Consider the following 21,397-nt stretch of genomic DNA (forward strand, 5'->3'; position numbering starts at 1 on the left):
TTCATAGCTATGCTACATTTTATTTGTAATAAAACTGTTACTCTCCTTGGAGAAGTGCAACACTTCTTTTGGAGAAAAGAATACCAAGTCAGAGGAGCACCACATATCCACATGCTTTTATGGATTAAAGATGCTCCTAAATTTGGTCAAGACAATAATGCCACTGTTTTATAGTTTATTGAAAAATATGTCACTTGTGAAATTCCATCGGAATCCAAAAATAGTGATCTTCATGCACAAATTTACAATTTCAAAGACAAAAATGTGGCAAATATTATCGTCGCAAATACAAAAACAAAGGGAAATACTACACCAAATGCTGATTTGGATTCCCTAGACCAGATACAAATACAGGTCAAGTGAACAACCTCATGTCTTCAGTTAGACATAGTGTTAAAGGTAAGTCACCTAAAAATAGATATTACATAAAAAGAAAAGAAGAAGAAAAATATATCAATGATTACAATGCAATCATTGCCCAATTATGGAATGCAAACATAGATGCGCAGTACATTGCAGACAATTCTATTGCAGTTGCACGATATGTCACAGCATACTTAACCAAAGCAGAAAAGACATAGCTGCAAGACCTCTGGAATGACCTGTCATCAGATAAAACAGTGTCTCAAAAATTATACAGTTTGGGCATAAACATGCTGTCCCATAGAGAATGTGGATCCTATGAAGCAGCTGATCGTTTAACTGGTACTACACTGTATGGTAAATCTGAAAATATAGTATGGCTAAGTCTTGGTCCAGCTAAATCTAGAAAAAGAGTTCTAAAATCATATCAAGATATAGAAACAATAGCCAAACATGATCCCAACAGCCAAGACATTTTAAAAAACAATTTATTGGACACATACTACCCAAACAGGAGTACCACTTTGGAAACCATGTGTCTATACCACATAGCCCACAACTACACATACAAAAATAATATAAAACCTGATGAAAAAAAATGGTAAATACAGAGTGACAAACTGTGAAGGCAGCTTAGTAAAACTCACCAAACCAAATATAATTAATCATATCAAATCGTCATTAAAGACTCCTCAACATAAAGAAGTATATTACATGTCCCTGCTACAACTCTTTAAACCTTGGAGAAAAGAAGAAGAAATACTAGATAAATATGACTCATATGAAGACGCTTTCAAAGCAAATGAAAGCACTATAACTGATGTAAACTTTACACAGTACAAAACAATGTTGCACAATGAACAGCAACACGAATAAGAATTCCAGGCCCAACTAGATAAGGACACTCCTGACAGTAGTCAAACTTCTGTAACACGAAGCCAAGAACCACTGGGAGAGCCACTAATAACAAATGTGGCAGAATTAGCTATGATAGAAGTAGAAAACACCATGTGTCAGTATGAAGATAAAGAAGACTTACCTATACTACAATCAAAACTAAACAATGAGCAACGTAGCATTTTTCAAGAAGTAACAAAAGAAATTGCACATGGTGTACAACATGAAAACAAAGAATGCACCTGACAAAATTACAAACCTACACTATTGTACGTTAGTGGTGAAATTGGTTCTGGCAAAACATTCCTAATCAAAATCATCAGTAAGTTCCTTCAACAATTGACAAACAACAAACTGTCAGCTGTTGTCACTGCCCCCACTGGTTTAGCTGCTGCCTACAACATAGGTGGTGTCACTTTACAGTGATTACTACTCCTGCCAGTAGAACACCAAAACAAATTAGACTATTACAAACTTTCTACAGAAGCTGCAATGGAACTACACAGAGTATTGAAACAAATGAAAATGCTTCTAATAGATGAAGTGAGCATCGTGTCCAACCTAATGTTGGCTTTGATTCACCTCAGATTACAAGAAGTACTCGAAACAAACTATGAAAAGCTCTTTGCAGGAAAACACATTATTGTTTTCGGAGACCTTCTTCAATTGACACCAGTAAAAGGTGAGCCTATTTTTAAAACATTAGGACACAAACTCTGCCGTAAAACTGTTGGCAGCTTTGGAAATGTCAACCTTTGGCAACATTTCCAATACAGAGAATTAACAGAAAACATGCAGCAATCTGCAGATCTCACTTATGCCAACATCTTAAAAAGTATCAGAGTTGGTATACTTTCTAAAGAAGCAGAAGCAATATTGGAAACCCGGCACATTCATACACTTTATGGTGATAATGCATGTGCTACAGATGTTATGGAACAATTAGCCCACAAAAATGTCAATTGTATGGCCTTAATGCCAACTCATGCAAGCTGTTTTAAATTCAATGAAATAATGTTAAGTATAGAAATGCAACCAATAATGGAAATTAGCGCCACAGACAAACTAGATGTACATGGTATGACACTACCCATGTGTGACCAAGCCACAACAAGACTAAATAGTTTAGAAAAATCAATCTCAAACACAGCAGGATTGGAAAAGATATTAAAATTATCCTTAAATTTCAGAGTAATGCTTAAACGTAACCTTGACATGGACCAAGGACTAGTTAATGGAGCACTGGGTACAATTGTTGGCTTTCAAACATACCCAAGTGACAACAAAATTCAGTTTGTCAATATTCTCTTTGACAAACTTTCAGAAGTAAAAAGGATAGGACACTCAACAGCTCGATTCCTTCTCTTCAAAGACAAGTATATACGCAGCGAACAATTTTCTCTAACTCTTGCATACGCAGTCACCATTCATAAATCACAAGGTCTTACCCTAGACAAAGCAATGATAGACATTGGTATAACAGTCTTTAAAGAAGGCATGAACTACGTAGCACTATCACGCTTATGTACACTTGACGGTCTATTTCTAATCAACTTTGATGCAAGTAAAGTAAACGCTGATATTCCTTGCATTTTAGAATACAATAGACTTTGCTCACTATACACCCCCCATCTAAACACATATTCTGTACCACAAAAAGTAAAACATTGTAAAAGAAAACTAAATCAAACAGAAATGCAACAGGATGTCACTGCAAATCCTCCAAAGAGATTAAAAGAAACTAAAACTTCATCAAGTACCACAAACATAAAAGAACCCATTAGGGAAAGTAAACCAGGTACTTCATCAAAGAAGGAAGACAAAGTAAAACAAAATCAATCAGATACAGAACTACTTGGTCCATTTAAACTCTCAAATATAGTTGGAGTAAGTTGCTACGCAAATGTAGCAATGAATATTCTATTTCAATTGCCACCAAATGTTGACAACATTTACTTACATTTATTTGCAAATGTTAGTACTTCGCAGAAATGCAACCAACAATCCTGATAACACGTATAGTGTTTATGGAATAAGACAACAATTGGACTACTGTGCTGGAATGATTAAATTCACTATAAACTCACAGGAAGAGCCACAAGAATTTCTAATGTACTTACTACAGGTACTGGAAAATAAAAACATACCTATAAATGAAATCTTCCAGATTTCATACATGTGGAAACATACATGCACTCTCTGCAACAATGTGACACAAGAAGAAATCCCCAATAAACGCTTCATATATATATATATATCAATACCTAATTGTGAATCCATTCCATTTCAGCAACTTGTACAAAATGCAAACCATGGTAGATTATGTACTACCTGCAATTCGGATAATCGCTCCACGTTAGTAATACAAACACATAGTAAATACGTAATACTAATGCTTCTACGTTACAATGCAGATGGTACCAAAAACAACTGCAAGCTGACTGGATTCACACATGGTCAAATATCACTTGGTAAGAAAACCTTCACAACAATAGGTATAATCTACCACACAGGAGCCACAACCAATTCAGGGCCCTACACTGCATATATAAAAAAGAAATGTGGATGGTTTGTATGTAATGATAGTACCATTACTCTAAAGCAGAGATTACCAGCAAATCTTACAAACGCTTATTTAATGTTCTTAAAACCAAAATTTGATAACTACAGTGTACTTAAATTTTAAGTAAACTTATAGTACAAAAATATAAACTGTTATAATATACCACTAAATTAAAGCAAAAAATAGACAGTTAGAATACACCAATTGGTATCTAACTGTCCCAAAACTTAACAATATCCAAACAGATAAATCAATACCACTAAAATATATAAAAAAATTGACAGTTAGAATACGCCTACTGGTATCTAACTGCTCCAAAATTTACAATATACAAACAAATAAATAATATGTTACTGCTCCAGAAGACTGCAACAAGCCAATGTATAAAGCATTAGCCAGAAACAACAAGTGAACACTGAAAACAAACAAACAAACACATAAACAGTAGCATAACAGAAAAAGTTTTTTTTAAAATCCAACATGGATTTTTTTTTCTCCCACAGACCCAATGATTTTAGCAACAAACACAGAAACTGAGCAAATTGCACAGTAGTCTGGTTAGTAATGTACTAAATATGAGGGTCAAAAAAAAAATTGTTGATTATACAATGTAGTAATGTAATAAGTCATTACAAAATACTAATACTAACATGCTATTTTCTTTTATCACAGAAATGAACAAGAAATACATGTACTCCAGTTACTAAACCAAACAGTAAGTATATTATAATAAGTACAACCATCGCAGCATATCACACCCATAGTGGCTTATAACTTTGTTCCTTATAAATTTGTTTTTGACTCAAAGTTATAAGTAACTATGGGTGTGATATGCTGCGATGGTTGTACTTATTATAATATACTTACCATTTTGTTTTTTTATGATCATTTCAGGACACCACAAGTGTTCTTAGAACACATTCTGCTTACCAGAGAACAATACGGACAGCGTCCTCAGGACACCCCCATTTTGTTTATTTACGAACATTTCAGGACACCGCGAGTGTTCTTAGAACAGTTTCAGCTTGCTTGCGAACAAAACGGACACATATTGCGTCCTCAGAATACCCCCCCATTTAGTTTATTTAGAACATTCAGAACAGTCATGTTGTCCGCAGAGAAATCGAAAACAACATAAAAAAACACAACATTTAACCTATGTCATACTCTCCCGCCCTCCCCAAACACTCTTACACACCAACACACTCTACTAAATACAAATTTTAAACCAAGTTTCACCGCGCTATCTGCGGACGTCCGCAAAACCAAGATGGCGGGCACTACCGAAAATCTGACACGCTTCACGCTCCACGCCGTCCAATCAGCAAACACGTTGCATGTCCGCATACATCACGCAAGCCGATTGGCCAATCAGGACAATGTCCGCGGAGCGAACAGGGAAGTGTGTCCGTGGACCGAACACAGATCTCACAAATTTTTTATGACCTACTTTTTGGTCATTTTAAAAAAAACTACTGGATGGATTTTCACCAAATCTGCAAAAGCAAACTTTCGGGACCAAGCCGCTACTCCTGGTCCAAATTTGGTGAAAATCCGTCCAGCGGTTTGGGCTGTAGGAGCGAGCAAAGCTTTTTCCCCATTCAGTCTATGGGAAAAAAAAAAAGGTTTTCGGACCCCCCCTACAACTTTGCCCCCCCCTGGATGAATCCTCACCAAACTTTGCAAAAAAAATTCAGAGTGGGCCATATACTTTTTGTGCAAAGTTTGGTGAGGATTCGTCCAGGAGGAACAAAGTTATAAGCCGCCCAAAAAGTGCTCTTCCTATGGAAACAGCAATTTACCCATAACTACATGGCCACTACCGTGGCCATGTAATACTGTTCATGAAATATTTGAGAAATGTTTTTCTACACATTTTGCAAAATAGCTGATCAAAGACTCACATCCCTGTATCTGCCTTTAACGCCACCACAATGTAGATAGAAAAGGGGATCTGCATCCGAGACATTGTTTGTTTGTTTGTTTGTTTATTGTATTTATATAGCGCTCCGGACCCTGGAGTAAAAGGGCTTAGGACAGGTTACAAGGCACAGTACATGGTAATTAGCAGTGGTACATTATCAAAAGTTATATATAGTATATACAGACAATGGTAGTAAATGCATACAGTAAAGACATAGGTAAGGCATGTACAATATATACAGATTATAGCTAGGCCTAGCTTATGGTTGGCTTTTTGTCAGTAGCCACCCAATGGCAAGTTTCCTGAAGGACTGGAACGATTTGGAGGATTTGATGTTCAGGGGCAAGGTGTTCCATAGTTGGGAGGCGAGGACTGTAAAGCTCGAGCCTCCGGCTCTTTTAGAGATAAATCTAGGTACCGTGAGGCATAAGGTGTTGGAGGATCTAGTAGTTCTGATGGACGGTTTCATGGTGAATTTGTATTTGGGGGGGGGGGCTAGGTGGTTGAGGGCTTTGTAAGTGAGGCAGAGAGTCTTTAAATCAATTTTTTGTTGAATGGAGAGCCATTTGCATGTGATTCTGGTGGCAGAAATATGTTCCCGCCTAGGAATGTTTAGTGCTTTAGTGCTGCTCGCAGCGCATTGTTTTGAAGAACCTGGAGTTTACTGATTATAGATTGGTTGGCACCTAGGTAGAGGCTGTTGCAGTAGTCTAGCTTAGATTGTATGAGAGCTCTAGCTAGCGTAAGGCAGCTATTAGTGGAGAGAAAGGGTCTGCAGGCTCTAATTAGTTTCCCTGTATAGGCGGTAGCTGAGGCAGTCGAGTTGACTTGTTTGGTAAGGTTAATATTGGCATCAAGATAAAAGCTGAGTGTTTTCACATTTTTGGCGAAAGGTTGGTGTTGCCATCGATGATGATATTGGAGTAGTCGGGCTCCGTTTTTGTAAGTTGTTGGGTGAACCGACAAGGAGCAATTCAGTCTTCTCGTCATTCAGGCAGAGGCCGTGTGTGGCCATCCAGGCCTGAATGACGGAGAAGATTTCATTGATCCTAGTGACATCAGCATTGTAATTGCCGGAGATGGTGAGGAGTATCTGGGTGTCATCCACGTAGTTTGTGTAGGTGACACCCAGACAATCCAGTTTATCAAAGAGAGGTTTTGTAAAGATATTGTATAGGGTGGGGGAAACACATGAGCCTTGTGGGACGCCACAGGTGATGGGGATGGGGTCTGCTGCTGCCACGGAAGAAAAGACCCTCATGGTTCTATTGGCCAAGAAGGATTGTATCCACATGACAGCAGAGGAGGGGGGGGTAATGGGCAGCAGAGGAGAGGTGGTTCCAGAGTATTTTATGGTTGACCAGGTCAAAGGCTGCAGAGGGATCTAGGGGGAGTAGGATGGCAGCCTTACCTTTATCTTTAATGTCATCAATCTGACTCTTGAGATCAACAAGGGCAGTTTCTGTTCCATGTTGAGGACGAAAGCCAGATTGACGCAATCCAAGTAGTTGGTTGGACTCTCGGTAATTCTGAATTTGCAGATAAGCAACTCTGTCAAGGATTTTTAACAGGAAGGGAACGGTTGTTATAGGCCTGTAATTAGTAGGAATGGCTGGGTCCAGGGTCTGTTTTTTTAGGAGGGGGAGGACCCATGATTATTTCAGATTGTTGGGTACTGAGTTAGTGGAGAATGATAGGTTTATTAGCTTGGAGATGAATGGGGAGAGGTCTCTTGCTGCATCTTTTATAATCTGTGCGGGGCAGCTGTCCCCTTTGCAGTTTGACGGTTTGAGAGAAGTTATGATTTTTTGCACTTGTAGTATGGTTACTTTTTTGAAGGTGAAGCCGTGGTTAGTGTTAGAGGTGGTGGGTAAGCTAGGGGTGGGGGGGTTACTATTGGAGAGTTGTAGTCTTTTGTTTTCAATTTTCGTTTGCCGGCCAGTGATTTTATTCCCAAGGGCATCTTGGATGCTCGTGCACCATAGTTGGTCTTTCACGGACATGTCCGTCGGTGGATTGGGGTTTTCTAGCTCCTTCAAGATGGTGAAGAGTTCTTTAGCACTGGAGCCTGCATTGCTTATCCTTACACTGTAAGCTTCCTTTTTTGTACAGATTATTTCTTTTTTATAGAGGGAGCATGCATTCGTGAGATTAATTTTGTGTTCCTCTGATGGATTCATTTTCCATAGGGTTTTCATTTGAGTTTTCTTATTCCTTAATATTTGAAGTTCAGGTGTGTACCAAGAGTTAAGATGGGCTCTGGGTTTACCTTTACGCAGTTTTAATGGGGCAACGGTGTCAATTGCTTTGGTCATGGCGTCATTGTAGGTGTCTACTAGTAAGTTGAGGTCCGAGTGTCGGGGATCGTGTTTAGGATGGGTAGAACTAGTGGAGTGATAGCTTCCATGGTAATGTTACGCTTGTTTCGTGTCAGACATGCTGGTGCAGGGGGGCACTGTATGTGGTACAGGTTATTAGTGCTAATGTCAAATGATAGTAGGAAATGGTCAGTCCATATAAGCGGTTGGGGGTCCTTGCAAATGATTTTACAGTTATGGGCTGCAAGCCAGTCTATGGTTCTACCTTTCTGATGGGTAGGTAGGGTTTTAAGTTGAGTGTAGTTGTGTTCGGAGAGGGCGTTAGCAAGGGAGGACGCAGGGATGTCAAGAGGATCATTGTATCCCAGGTTAAATGCTCCTAGAATAATATTTTGTGAGAGAGGTTTGGATTTCTCTGCTATGAGTGAGGTTATATCTTCCTCGAAGGTGCCTATGGGGCCGGGGGGTCTGTATATTAGTTCCAGGGTGATAGTATTCATGGGGGTAGTTTGTATTTTAATGGAAAGGTGCTCGCATGATTTTAGTGGAAGGGAGGTAACCGATCTAATGCCAAGCGAGGATTTGAATATGAGAGCTACACCTCCTCCCCGAGCAGTGGGTCTGTCGGCTCTGAGGATGGAGTAATTGTCAGGAACCGCAAGAGTTAGATAAGGACCTGCTGCAGCATGGAGCCATGTTTCGGTGGTGGCAAGAAAGTCGAGTTCTGCTGAGCGGATGATGTCGGCGATTTCGGTGGGGTGAGCAACAAGGGATCTGACATTAAGTAGGGCTCATTTTAGTGACACGGTGTTTGCATTGGTGGTCTTGTTGGTGGCTTTAGTCGTAGGAGTAGTGGGCACTTTGCTGGGTGAGGTGAGAAGTCTGCAGCCTAGTCTGTTGTTACGGGTAGTAATGTTAGGGTTGGCTGTGAGGTGATGTTCTGGTATTTTAAGTGAGTTCTGGTTGATGTCAGTGTAGACATCTTTGGTACGGTCAGAGAGGTTAGGAGGAGGGTTGCCTGTAGTGACGCAAATTCTAGCGGTGTGGTGAGTAGAGGGGTTGTGGAGGAATGGAGGCAATGTGGGCAGGAAGGGTGTGGGGCAGGGAATGGGGTGGTGTCTAGGGCAGCCAAGCTTGGCTAGACCATTGCTGAATGGGATGTAGCTATTTCTACTGCATGGCGTGTGATTGGGCATGACACAGAAGGGGAGCATGATGAGGATGAGCCAGGCTGGCATAATTCGGAGGCAATGTTGGGACGTGATGCTAAGGGATGCTAGATACTGTTGGCTGGGCTCATGCATGTAAGCATAGTGGGTAGTTACAGGCGGTTAGGTGTGTACGGGTACAGCTTAGTCTCTGTTGTTTACAGGGTGGACGGATTAAGTTATACTAGTGGTCTAACAAATAACTACTTCTGGTATGCAGGTGGCAAGCACAGATGGGCAAGTTTAATTTCTGACCATAAGGCCAGGCTGGTACAGTGACAAACAACCATAGGGCTAGGCTAGTACAGTGCAGTGACAAACGACCATAGGGCCAGGCTAGTACAGTGTAGTGACAAACGACCTTAGAGCCAGGCTAGTACAGTGACAAACGATCATAGGGCCAGGCTGGTACAGTGCAGTGAAAAACGACCATAGGGCCAGGCTAGTACAGTGACAAACGACCATAGGGCCAGGCTAGTACAATGCAGTGACAAACGACCATAGGGCCAGGCTAGTACAGTGCAGTGAAAAATGACCATAGGGCCAGGCTAGTACAATGCACTAACAAACGACCATAGGGCCAGACTAGTACAGTGCAGTGACAGATGACCATAGGGCCAGGCTAGTACAATGCACTGACAAACGACCATAGGGCCAGGCTAGTACAGTGCAGTGACAAACGACCATGGGGCCAGGCTAGTACAGTGACAAACGACCATAGGGCCAGGCTAGTACAGTGCAGTGACAGACGACCATAGGGCCAGGCTAGTGCAGTGACAAATGACCACAGGGCCAGGCTAGTACAGTGCAGTGACAAACGACCATAGGGCCAGGCTAGTACAATGCAGTGGCAAGAGGCTGTAGGGCCAAGCAGTTGTAATGCAGTATCAAAGGCTAGTAAAATGCAGCGATGAAGACCATAATGGCCGGGCTTGTACAAGGTGGCGACATACAACGTGCATTACTTGTGCAGAAGTGAAGTAAGTAGTGAATGCAGTAGGCAGGCATGAACAATAGCAACAATGCAATTGTCATGAAAAGCATTAATTTAGTTATTTTAGTATTACAGTTTAGTGACTTAGGTATCCAGTGTGGGGGTTCATTAGGCACGGATTAGGCCACAAGGAACCCTGTAAGAGGAGTCAATCACAGACCAAAAATGTTTGTTGTGTAATACCGCACAAAGATGTCAAGAGCACGTGTAGTGAGGCGTGCAGCTTAATTTTTGGGGCAAATGTTGGTGACGAGAAATAGTCTTAACAAACAGATGGGATGTTGATGCACTAGCAGGGTCGAGTACGGCGCAGAGTGAGGTAGGCAGCGGATAATTAGCCAACAAGAGTACAATATGTGCGTTAGTGGCGTGCAGCATGAACGTCAGATGTTAAGCTCAGTGGCGTAGCGGGATGCAGGGCAGGTTGAGGGTTAATCAGAGCGTCTCACCGTGCTAAAGCAGCGTTGTTGGGAACGTAGAGCCTCAGTAGTTTGCTGGCAGCGTGCTCGTATCGAGCAATTTTGGAAGATCCACTGGTGCAGCCAGTAACAGTACCTGTAGTACAGGGCTATAATGGTGTGCATGGGTAAGGACTGACCGAGCAGAGCTGAAAGAGGGTGGCACGCTCTTAGCTCGTTACGCTCGGTCAGCTCAGTCAGGAGCCTTACATCCTTGGCCTTAGGTGACGAGGCCGGCTTCGCCTGCCGACAAGATCCGATTGACAGAAATGCTTCCGGGCGGCCAATCAGCTGTTGGCATTCGCCGTAGTGCGGAAGTGTGGGCAGATTCAGAACAGAGCGGCCATTTTCAAGTATAGTAGCCCTCGTGGTTACTAATGGCGCCTGCCCCGTGAATTGGGCAAAATATGGTGTAAATGAGCAAAGTTGCACTTCGCTATTCTGGATGCAAGATTTGATATAATGTAGCAAGCAGCTACTCGATCTGTGTGGAAATGCGCACCATCAGACGGGTCGGGTTTACTCGGATTCGTTATCTGATCCAGGTGCTTACCTCCACGGAGGCTGGAGGGGGGGCTGCTCCTGCAGCGTGGGATGCGGGGCGAGCTCCTGCTCGGACCGAGGGTGGCTGGACTGAATTGTCCAGCTCAGTCAGCAGCCTTAGATACTTGGCTTTAGGTGACGAGCCCGGCTTTGCCTGGCGGCAAGATCCGATTGGCAGAAATGCTTCCTGGCTGCCAACCAGCTGTTGGCATTCGCTGTAGTGTGGAAGTGTGTGCAGATTGAAAACAGAGCGGCCATTTTCAAGTATAGTATCTCTCGTGGTTACTAATGGCACCTGCCCCGTGAATTGGGCAATATATGGTCTAAATGAGCAAAGTTGCACTTCGCTATGCTGGATGCAAGATTTGATATAATGTAGCAAGCAGCTACTCAATCTGTGTGGAAATGCGCACCATCAGACGGGTCGGGTTTACTCAGATTCGTTATCTGATCCAGGTGCTTACCTCCACGGAGGCTGGAGGGGGGGCTGCTCCTGCAGCGTGGGATGCGGGGTGAGCTCCTGCTCAGACCGAGGGTGGCTGGACTGAATTGTCCAGCTCAGTCAGCAGCCTTAGATACTTGGCCTTAGGTGACGAGGCCGGCTTTGCCTGGCGGCAAGATCCGATTGGCAGAAATGCTTCCTGGCTGCCAACCAGCTGTTGGCATTCGCCGTAGTGCGGAAGTGTGGGCAGATTCAAAACAGAGCGGCCATTTTCAAGTATAGTAGCCCTCGTGGTTACTAATGGCGCTTGCCGTGTGAATTTGGCAAAATATGGTGTAAATGAGCAAAGTTGCACTTCGCTATGCTGGATGCAAGATTTGATATAATGTAGCAAGCAGCTACTCGTTCTGTGTGGAAATGCGCAGCATAAGACGGGTCGGGTTTACTCAGATTCGTTATCGGATCCAGGTGCTTACCTCCACGGAGGCTGGAGGGGGGGCTGCTCCTGCAGCGTGGGATGCAGGGCGAGCTCCTGCTCGGACCGAGGGTGGCTGTTCCTGTTTCAGAATTATTCCAAGAGTGTGTGCCAATGGAAATTCCACATCGCAGGAACTTTTTAGCAGGAAAAAGAGATTTCCCAGTCTCCTTACAAACCTTTTGTGATTTCCACAAGCGTCTCAGAAACTCCAAACATCCTCTGCACTATTGTGAGCGGTGAATTGCGACTCTGTTGGAGCTACCGGAGCGTTTTGAGATGTTATGATAGAAAAGCTCGCGGAATTATAATTGCCCCACAAATAGAATGGCTTGTAATGGCACATAATTGCATGTAATGAGAATAATTGTCATCGTTATTGGAAGTCTTTCTTCTGTCAGGCACGGGCCAAATGAGAAGCGCCGGGGAGGGGCCTGGGCTGAGGCTTCTGAAGCCATTTTCAGTTGAAATCCCATTTAGGGCCTGATTCATGGAGGTGTTTTATAATGGCGTAATCCCATTGGAAAACGTACTGTGAATCAGGCCCTTAAGGTACACAAAAGGGTGTGCTGATATAAATTATGCTCTACCTTTTTTTAAATAAATGTTGATTTCATTAGCTCACAGGCAAGAGGACGAGCGGATCCATATGTGCACGATTGCACAGGTGCCCCTTTGCTTAGAGGACTGAAGAAGGTGGGCAGACGGACAGAAATGCAGGTTGACAGCCAGATCGTGACACCCGGCACATTGGCAGCCAGAAAACATGAAATACAAGCATAACATATTAAAAAGAAATATAAGGATACCGCCCCTCTGCCGGAAGACCCCATAGCTAAACGGCTACGGACCATATAGCAGGGATGTGCCACCTGTGGCTCTCCAGACCCTGAGACTAAATTCTCCCACCAGCCTTAGCCAGTTTAGTCCATTTTAAGGAATCATGGGAGTCGTAGTTCCATCTGGATAGCCGTGGGTTGTGGCACCTTGCTGTACATTCACACATCTGGACATTCAGAAAGTCATTTGGTGTCAAATAATATATTTTTCCCCAGGTTTGTTTTTTAGTTTTTACTTCAACAACAAAAAAGGAGACGACAAATAATCGCATTAGGGAATCCCCCCCACCCTCTCCCACGTCTTCATTCCAACACGGATCCATGAATAAGCCATTTGATGTCTGATCTGTTGAGTCTTAATTAAAATATATATTTTTAAAAAGAATAATTTTAATCCGCATTTATAAGGGCACCATTTATCATGCTACATTAACTTCTCTATCAAATACAATTCCACACTGTTTCACCAATCTGCACAAGGGTTTGCATAGTTACCTGTTAGGGCCCTATGTTCCTGCCTACATGAAATTTGGACGCACCACCCTTTTCAGCAGATTTCAGCAAAACTCTAAATGTGTTTGTGGCTTTGTGGCTTGGCAAAGCGTTGTTCCTTATACAAGTCCACACCGTTTCACCAATCTGCACCACATTTTGCATAGTTACCTCTTAGGACCCTTCCAGCATTGCTAGCTAAGGGAGGGACGGAATAATAAGTGAGCTACAAGGACTTACTGTCTCACCACTATCCACACTTCCTGCATAACACTGTCGTTTTAATCAATGCTGGTGCCAAGTGACATCTTGCACATGTGAATGTCAATTTGATTAGCGCCTACTACTTTGACCAGCATGATCAATGGCAGTGCTCTGTCACACAGCTGCAAAGCTTTTGACTTTGCAGTTCTGCATCAGTCTTTCGCAGAGTGGCACCCAAGGACAGCGTGCAACAATCCATGTATCAGGTCTTTCTTGCTCTTCCTGGCACACCGAGATCTATTCTTTGTGGTTAAACTGGACAAACTTAAAACAGAATACAATAACCTGCCAGGCCATGCACATTTTTTAAGCAAAAATGTGTCCCACCTGCGGGAAAGGAACATGTTTTTGGCACAGACAAACTCAACGGTGGAATTTCAGGTCTCACAAGAGGATACATTATCCAGTCACGAGCACCGGCTCTCGGGTTATCTCAAAGGATTATTCATCTTGTTCATCTGGCCAATCAGAGGCCTCTCTGGCAAATTCATTAAGTTCCTTCTAGCCTGCTCAGCCAATCAGAGCCCACAAATCTACTAAAGGAATTTCAACATCCAATTTAGGGACAGTTCCCTTCCTGTTCCTTTTTCAGTTTTGAGGCATGATATGATATGATTGGTTATTTATAACACGCTTAATACCCGGAGGTTTCTAAACACGTACGGGGTCGAACCTGTGTTGTTCCATGTTGTCTTGCTTCCAACACCCGTTGCCCCTGAGCTATCCTCCCGAGACACAGGCTAGGCTCACACTTCAAGGGGGTATTTTTTTTATCAGGCTTTTGAAGAGTCTTAAGTACCTGCAGCTCTTTGTTGTTAGCCTCTGGTGCCAGATGTGGTCTTCGGTGTGTCTTTGTAGTACATTTTAGGAATTAGGTAATAAAATAGACAGATGGGACTGGCTAGAGAATTTTGCGCACATAAGTAATCTTGAGACATATCATTTTGTCAAATACCGGCTATATAATTACATGAAGCCTCAAGCTTATCTTTCTCTTTGCCCCTCCAGGAAACTTAGACGCTTCATCATCCTATTTAGACTTGAACAATGACCTACTCTGTATATCAGAGGGGCCTGGGAGAAAATCCCGATGGACAAGCGTATATGTCGTCTTTGTAAATCTCCAGACTGTCTTGAGACTGCTAGACACCTTCTCACGAGCTGTCAGACACTGAGAGAAACTATTTTTCGCCATCTGGGCGACTTTGTACACGACTGTGCAACAATACATGATATGTCTTTCTGGATTTACTGCACCAATACTAGCAATATGCATTTATTTATTGCACTCTATAACATTTGGCAACAAGTGGAACTTGGCCTTAAGGGAAGGGTGGAGTCTTCCAAAGACTGAGGAGCAGTCCTCTGTGGAGAGGGTAATCAGCTTCCCATTTAGTATACATAATGGCTCTTCTTAAACTAGAGTATTCAATGTTGATATGCATATATGATTATATCTGTTTTTTAGATTTATGTACATTTTATATTGAGTATAATGTTATGTATTTTTTTAATATATGAAACTGTATGTGTAAAGTCTGAATTTATTTTCATACTATATCACATTAAAGAATATTATTATTATTTAGGGATTCTTTATTTTAGTGCTATGAACCCTCCAAAAAATGTCCAGTTTTCCCACACCTGGTTGTTATAATATCTTGCCTGGAGTGTTGTTGTTCTGTTGGTTAGTCATGCACTCCTGTTTTTTTATATCATATTATTTATAAGGGATTTGGTTTATTGGGGTTGTGCTTTGGTTCTCGTGTTTCACCCTTTTGTGTTTGTGGGTGTTCTCGCGTACGGGTCTGAAATATCCCAATTGCCATTTACGGTTCTCATGGCATGCATGTGACACAGGAAGAGGAAAACGCATGCAGGGGATGTGGAGGAGCTCAGTTTCTGCTCATGGGAAGGGTAGAGTTCCTCAATGATAGCTGAGGAGTGGGACCTCGCACTGTTGAAGAGGTGCTGATTTTTGTGGCAAAGACACTCAGCAACATTCATCCTCCAAATGATTTGGTGGGGCTGTGGCATTGGGGCAGGGTTGATGAAGGAGGTGGGGGAGGCAAGGCCAACCAAAGGAGGCCTCGACTAGTAGCACAGAGGCATGGTCAGCATTTGTGAACCCTTCCCTACATTTCCTAAACATCCCTCCAAAGTTGACTCCAATCTGCTCATATGTCAGTTACTGCTCTGCTCCCATACGGCCATTTCTTGTATCCACACACAATTGGTAAGAATACCATCTTTTAATCCTTACTATTTCTGGTTAACTTAATAATGCATATAGCCTCATGACAGACTACCAGTGTTGCTGACTATGCTTTCTCCACTTTTCTTATGACAATCTAGACCTTTTTTGGCCATTTGTATACCACTCATATGACCCTAATTTGAGGATGGATAACCAATGGGATAATCCCAATGTATCATTTGGTGAGTCCAGCCTTAATACCTATAATGCATGATTCTTGCCATGTTGGCCCATATCGGCCCCCGTCCATTCCTATCGCTTGGCATCATCTTTATCGGGCTTCTCCTTTGTATGCACCGTGATTGGGAATTCACCAATGCATCCCCCTGTTTATGATACTCATCAACTGCACCGATGCATCCTATTGTTTCACATATTCATTCTCTTGCACCATTGATCACTTTGAATTGTGCATGATGCACAGAGCTCTCACCACCAGGGCTGCACAGACTTACCTGTGCATTATATATTACTATAAATATACTTTTCTATAATGATACAGTGCTCATACCATACTCTCTCTGCTTCCTCTACCCCATGTTTGCCCCTTTTGGACCATCTGGAACCCTCTATGAATATGGGTATGTATACCCGTGATGTAAAATATGCCTAATACTTAATATTCCAATTTTGAATGGAGGTGCACAATATTTTGTTACTATTGTTCTTCTCGCTAATGATTTAATTTCCTTCTCTGCAGTATGTTCTAAATTGATTGTAACTTTCCGTGTACCAATTTCGTCTTTGTTGACGGTACCACTTTCATCATTATTTCGGGTTTGGTTGCAATTCCGTACCCATTGTTTTTAATTTTCCTGTATATGATTTGCACTCACTACAGCCTTGAAGACGACCTTGTAGGTCGAAACACGTGTCGGCTCTGACCGAATAAACTCTTTTTGCACACCTTTGGACTTTGAAATTTCTTGTAACTGAACCCAGATCTAAACAATGAAGGATTTAACTACTGAATAACTGAGTCTTTTGCACAGTCTATCTACACGAACATTACTTAACTCTGTCAACAGTTGGAGGAACCCGGGGTTCCCCTTGTGTAGTTGTGCTGCATTTCACTAATTTAGAAGGAATTAAGCGCACCCACAATAGTCACTCCCCGTTTATTTTTTTTTACACATTTGTAATGAGGCCCAGTGATTCTATAACTTTGAGATACGCTTACACAAAATGGTGATTCAAAATGTTTTATTATGATTTTATATCAAAATCATAAACAAGAAATGGCCACTACTTTACTATAATACTAATACATACAGGTTCCCTTTAGTAGTACAGGGGCACATCATAAATCCCAGCTTCCCCCTTTTACTTCCCTCCCAGATTCAGCCTCCAGAGCCCTTAAATGAACTACAGCTCCCACAGTTCATTCTGGTGTCTTTGAAAAAGAGGGACAGTGTTCTTCTTTCAGTGGAGGCAATCATGCTCAGTAACTCACGACAAAAACATTCAAGAACAGGAAAAAGGGTGAAGTCTGTGCCGCAAAGCAATCTGGGCTCACACCTTCAACCTATGTAGTTGATGTTTGCCTATCAAAGTAAAGAAAATAGAAAAAGAAAAAAAAGAAAAAAACGAACAGTTGTTTCCCACTTTAAAACTACTCAGCTTATTTTATGAATCAGTCTTACTTGGCTTTTATTTATGTATTGCTTATTTGTAATGCGCTTAAACACAAGTGTTTCGAAGCGCAATATAGCTAGGGGGTGGGGGAACAGGGGAGACAAAAATAAGCAATCTTACTATGTCGTGTGACATTCAGATTGTGCAAGTGCAGTAACGAAAAGTGCAGGGGCAGGGGAGAAGGGGGAAGTGCAGGAACACGGCAGAGCGGCCAGTGAGAAGGAGAGTGTCAGGGGAGGCCAGGGGAGACCAGGAGGACAGGGCAGGGAAGAGAAGCAGGGGATGGGGGGAACAAGCTAAAAGCGAGAAAGGGACTGGAATGTCTCAAAGCCAGCCAGTCAAGTGTAGGCGTGGGTTGGGGGGGGGGCACATGGGCAAATGCAAGATAAGGAGGATGGTGGGCTGCACAGGGGAGGGACCTGGTGCACTGTAAGAACTCTGAAGGACCAAGGCCGCAAGTCAGGGGCGAATGGGGGAGCATTAGCAGGGGAGGGCTAAAGGGAAGGAAGAGCCCTTCTCTACTGTATAAAATGCAAAGCCCAATGCTGGCACCCTCCGGTTGTAAAGAGCTCTGTTAAGGGAGGAAGGGGCGATGCCCAGAATAAGCTAGTGGGGCAGAGGTGCACACAACATCAGCTAAAGGAAAAGAAAGGGGCAGCACCTAGAACTCACGGGAGGATTATTGGGGCACCCACAACTAGCAAGGAGATATCACGGGCCAGAGTGAAGGGTAGAGGTGTACAGGCTCAGGCTGTCCCTCATGGCAATAGGGCACCGCCCGTACCAAAAACACAGAATGCAAGTGTGGGCCAGTATTTTTATTTTTTTTTATTTTTTTTACAAAGTGGGCCACTTTCTTGATGAGTTATTTCACCATGCAGCTAGTAGTTTTGACCAGTTTTTCTGAATAAATATGTGTTTAAATGCACAATTTGCATGAAATGTTCTCAAAAAACTCTCCCTTAATAATATTTTAGTTTTTATATAGCGCTACGGACCGTCAGACATCTGAGCGCTGCTTATTATTACCCACAGTGTATGCTGCTCATTTATCGACCGATGAAAAGCTTGAGTTTGGCCATGCTAGGCTCTGCACAGATGTCAAAGCGAGCTCCCTACTCGCTTTGTTATCGGACCAGCTACTTGGCCACTATTACAAAAGAGAGGGTGCCAAAAGGAATGAATGGTCATTTGCAACTGTGGGGCACGTTTCCATTGGTGCCCGATACAATGTTATGCCCCCGTCCGACATGGAGGTGTAAGTGCCGGATGATACACACACCCGAGCACAACCAGGCACTGCCTCAAAGATGGCAGATCTACAGCAACTGAAACAACTAATTGCCCATTGGGAGACCCTTGTCACAAAATGGGTGAACTGAATGCCCGAGCAATCAAACCTTGAACAAAGCATCATGTGTTCCCCATTAACCAACAAGGACTTGGAATTGATATACCTATGTTTTCTGCCGTTCTACTTGCCTTTTTATAATTAACTATCAGATCTCCTTCTGCCAAATAAGTAAGGCTCTGGCTTTAAAATTGTTACTGATTTTACAGGTATCTACAGACATAAATACATCCATTTCTGTTCAGTATTCATAAAAAAATCAGTTTCCGTTCAGAATGTATTTTTTTTTTAAAGTGGAAAAATTAAGCAGGACTGCTATTGGCATGTAGTCAGACACTGATGGAAATCCATTTTGAGGATCAACAGGGTTAAACGTAGGATGTGTGATTTACATTAAAACAATGTAAATCTCTGTGTGGCGATTTAAATCAGGTCAGCAGCAGCGACTGCAGTTGCTGTTTGCTTTTAGGGTAGAGGCCTGAAACCTCTGGCTCTTAAGATGATTTGGAGTACAGCTTCCATTAGCACTAGCCAGCATTGTAAATGGTGAGGGATTATGGGTGTCGTAGTCCAAAAACATTGGGGTAGCTGACGGTTACAAATCATTCTCTTAGGGGGTTTGTGGCTGTTAAAAGCTTGTCCAAATTTAATTTGAGTTTGAGTTTATTATTTATAGCGCGCGCCAGACCCGAGGGTAACCGGGCGCGTTGTTCAAGGATACTTTAAACTTTACAGGTTACATATGATTACAAATGGTGATTATACATAGTAGAAATTACATAATGCAGGTCATGGTATATACAAGTAACATAATATAAACAGGAAATATGCAGTAGGGAGAAAGAGGATATATAATTATGTACATAGTACGTTTGTAGAACAGTGGTTATGGACTATCGGTCATTTTCTTTGATCCAATTGATACAGTTGGATCTGAAGAGAGCGTAGGATTGGGGGGATCTCAGGTCGGGCGGGAGGGAGTTCCAAAGCTGAGCAGCTTTGACCGGGAAGCTGTTTCCTCCGGCCGTACTTAGTTTGAATGGGGGTATCATTAACTGGTTGGAGTATGCTTCTCTGGTAGGTCTAGTGGAGATTTTTCTGTTGAATCTAGCGGCTAGGTATTTAGGTGCTAGATAGTTGATGCTTTTGAAGGTTAGAGAAGCTGTCTTAAGTTTGATTTTGTCCGCTGTGGAGAGCCAATTGGATTGTCTTCTAGCTTCTGAAATATGCTCCCTTTTTGGAATTCCTAAGGCAGCCCTAAGGGCATTGTTTTGTAGTGTTTGGATCTTTTGCACCGTGTGTTTGTTGGCCCCTATATATAGAGCGTTACAATAGTCCAATTTCGACAGCACTAATGCTCGGGCAAGGGTTAGGCAGTTGGCAGTGGATAGGTATGGTTTTGCGGCTCTGATCAGCTTGCAGGTATATGCGGTGCTGGATGCCATTGCGCTCACCTGTTTGGTTAGGGAGAGGTGGGAATCGAGGTAGAACCCTAGTGTTTTTACCACTTTTGCCACCTTGATAGTGTTACCGTCTATGACGAAGGATGAGTATTCTTTTTTTAGTCTTTTGATGTTTTGTGTGTTCCCCAGTATGATGAGTTCAGTTTTGTCATCATTCAGGCATAGCCCGTGGGTGGCCATCCATGCCTGAATGATGAGATAAATCTTGTTCACCAAGGCCAAATCTTGTTCATAATCCCCTGAGAGTGGTATGAGAATCTGAGTGTCATCCGCATAATTAGTGTAGGTGACACCCAGATTATCTAGATCATCGAACAAGGGCTTCGTGAAGATGTTGTACATAGTGGGGGAGACACAAGAACCTTGTGGGACTCCACATGTGATGGATACTGGGTCTGCAGCAGCAGAAGTAGAGAAGACTCTCATAGTTCTACCGGTTAGGAAAGATTTGATCCATGCGATGGCAGCTGTTTCTAGGTGGGTGCATAGCACATCATGATCCACTAGGTCGAAGGCTGCGGAGAGGTCCAGTAAGAGGAGTAGGGCCATCTTTCCGGAGTCTCTCAGCTCATCGACCTGAGTTTTAAGATCGATAAGTGCGGTTTCAGTTCCATGCTGAGGTCTAAAACCTGATTGTCTTGTGCCTAAAAGGTGGTGCAGCTCCAGGTGTTTTTGGATCTGCAGGTAGGCTACCCTGTCTAGGATTTTTAACAGGAAGGGTACCGTTGTGATAGGCCTGTAGTTAGTCGGGATGGATGGGTCCAATGTTTGTTTTTTTAAAAGGGGGAGGACCCAAGATTGCTTGAGGTTATCTGGAATAGTGCCTGAAGCAAAGGAGGCATTAATAAGCTTAGAAATGAATGGGGAGAGGTCTCTGGCCATGTCTTTTATTAGTTGGGCTGGGCATAGGT

At 42.7% G+C, this 21,397-nt stretch overlaps 1 protein-coding gene across 1 annotated transcript in view; it reads right to left on the reverse strand.

Moving 5' to 3' along the window:
• Positions 1-21,397, reverse strand: part of LOC138504937 (uncharacterized) — a 169,728-nt gene that overhangs the window by 144,914 nt on the left and 3,417 nt on the right. The window contains exons 2-3 of the mRNA XM_069625329.1: positions 12,187-12,267; positions 11,279-11,591 (exon numbers count right to left, since the gene is read on the reverse strand). Coding sequence (XP_069481430.1) covers positions 11,279-11,591; positions 12,187-12,267 — 394 coding nt within the window. The remainder of the gene's footprint in view (positions 1-11,278; positions 11,592-12,186; positions 12,268-21,397) is intronic.

The sequence above is a fragment of the Ambystoma mexicanum genome, chromosome 11, assembly GCF_040938575.1.
Source record: "Ambystoma mexicanum isolate Mex_15411 chromosome 11, UKY_AmexF1_1, whole genome shotgun sequence".
Taxonomy (NCBI): Eukaryota; Metazoa; Chordata; class Amphibia; order Caudata; family Ambystomatidae; genus Ambystoma; species Ambystoma mexicanum.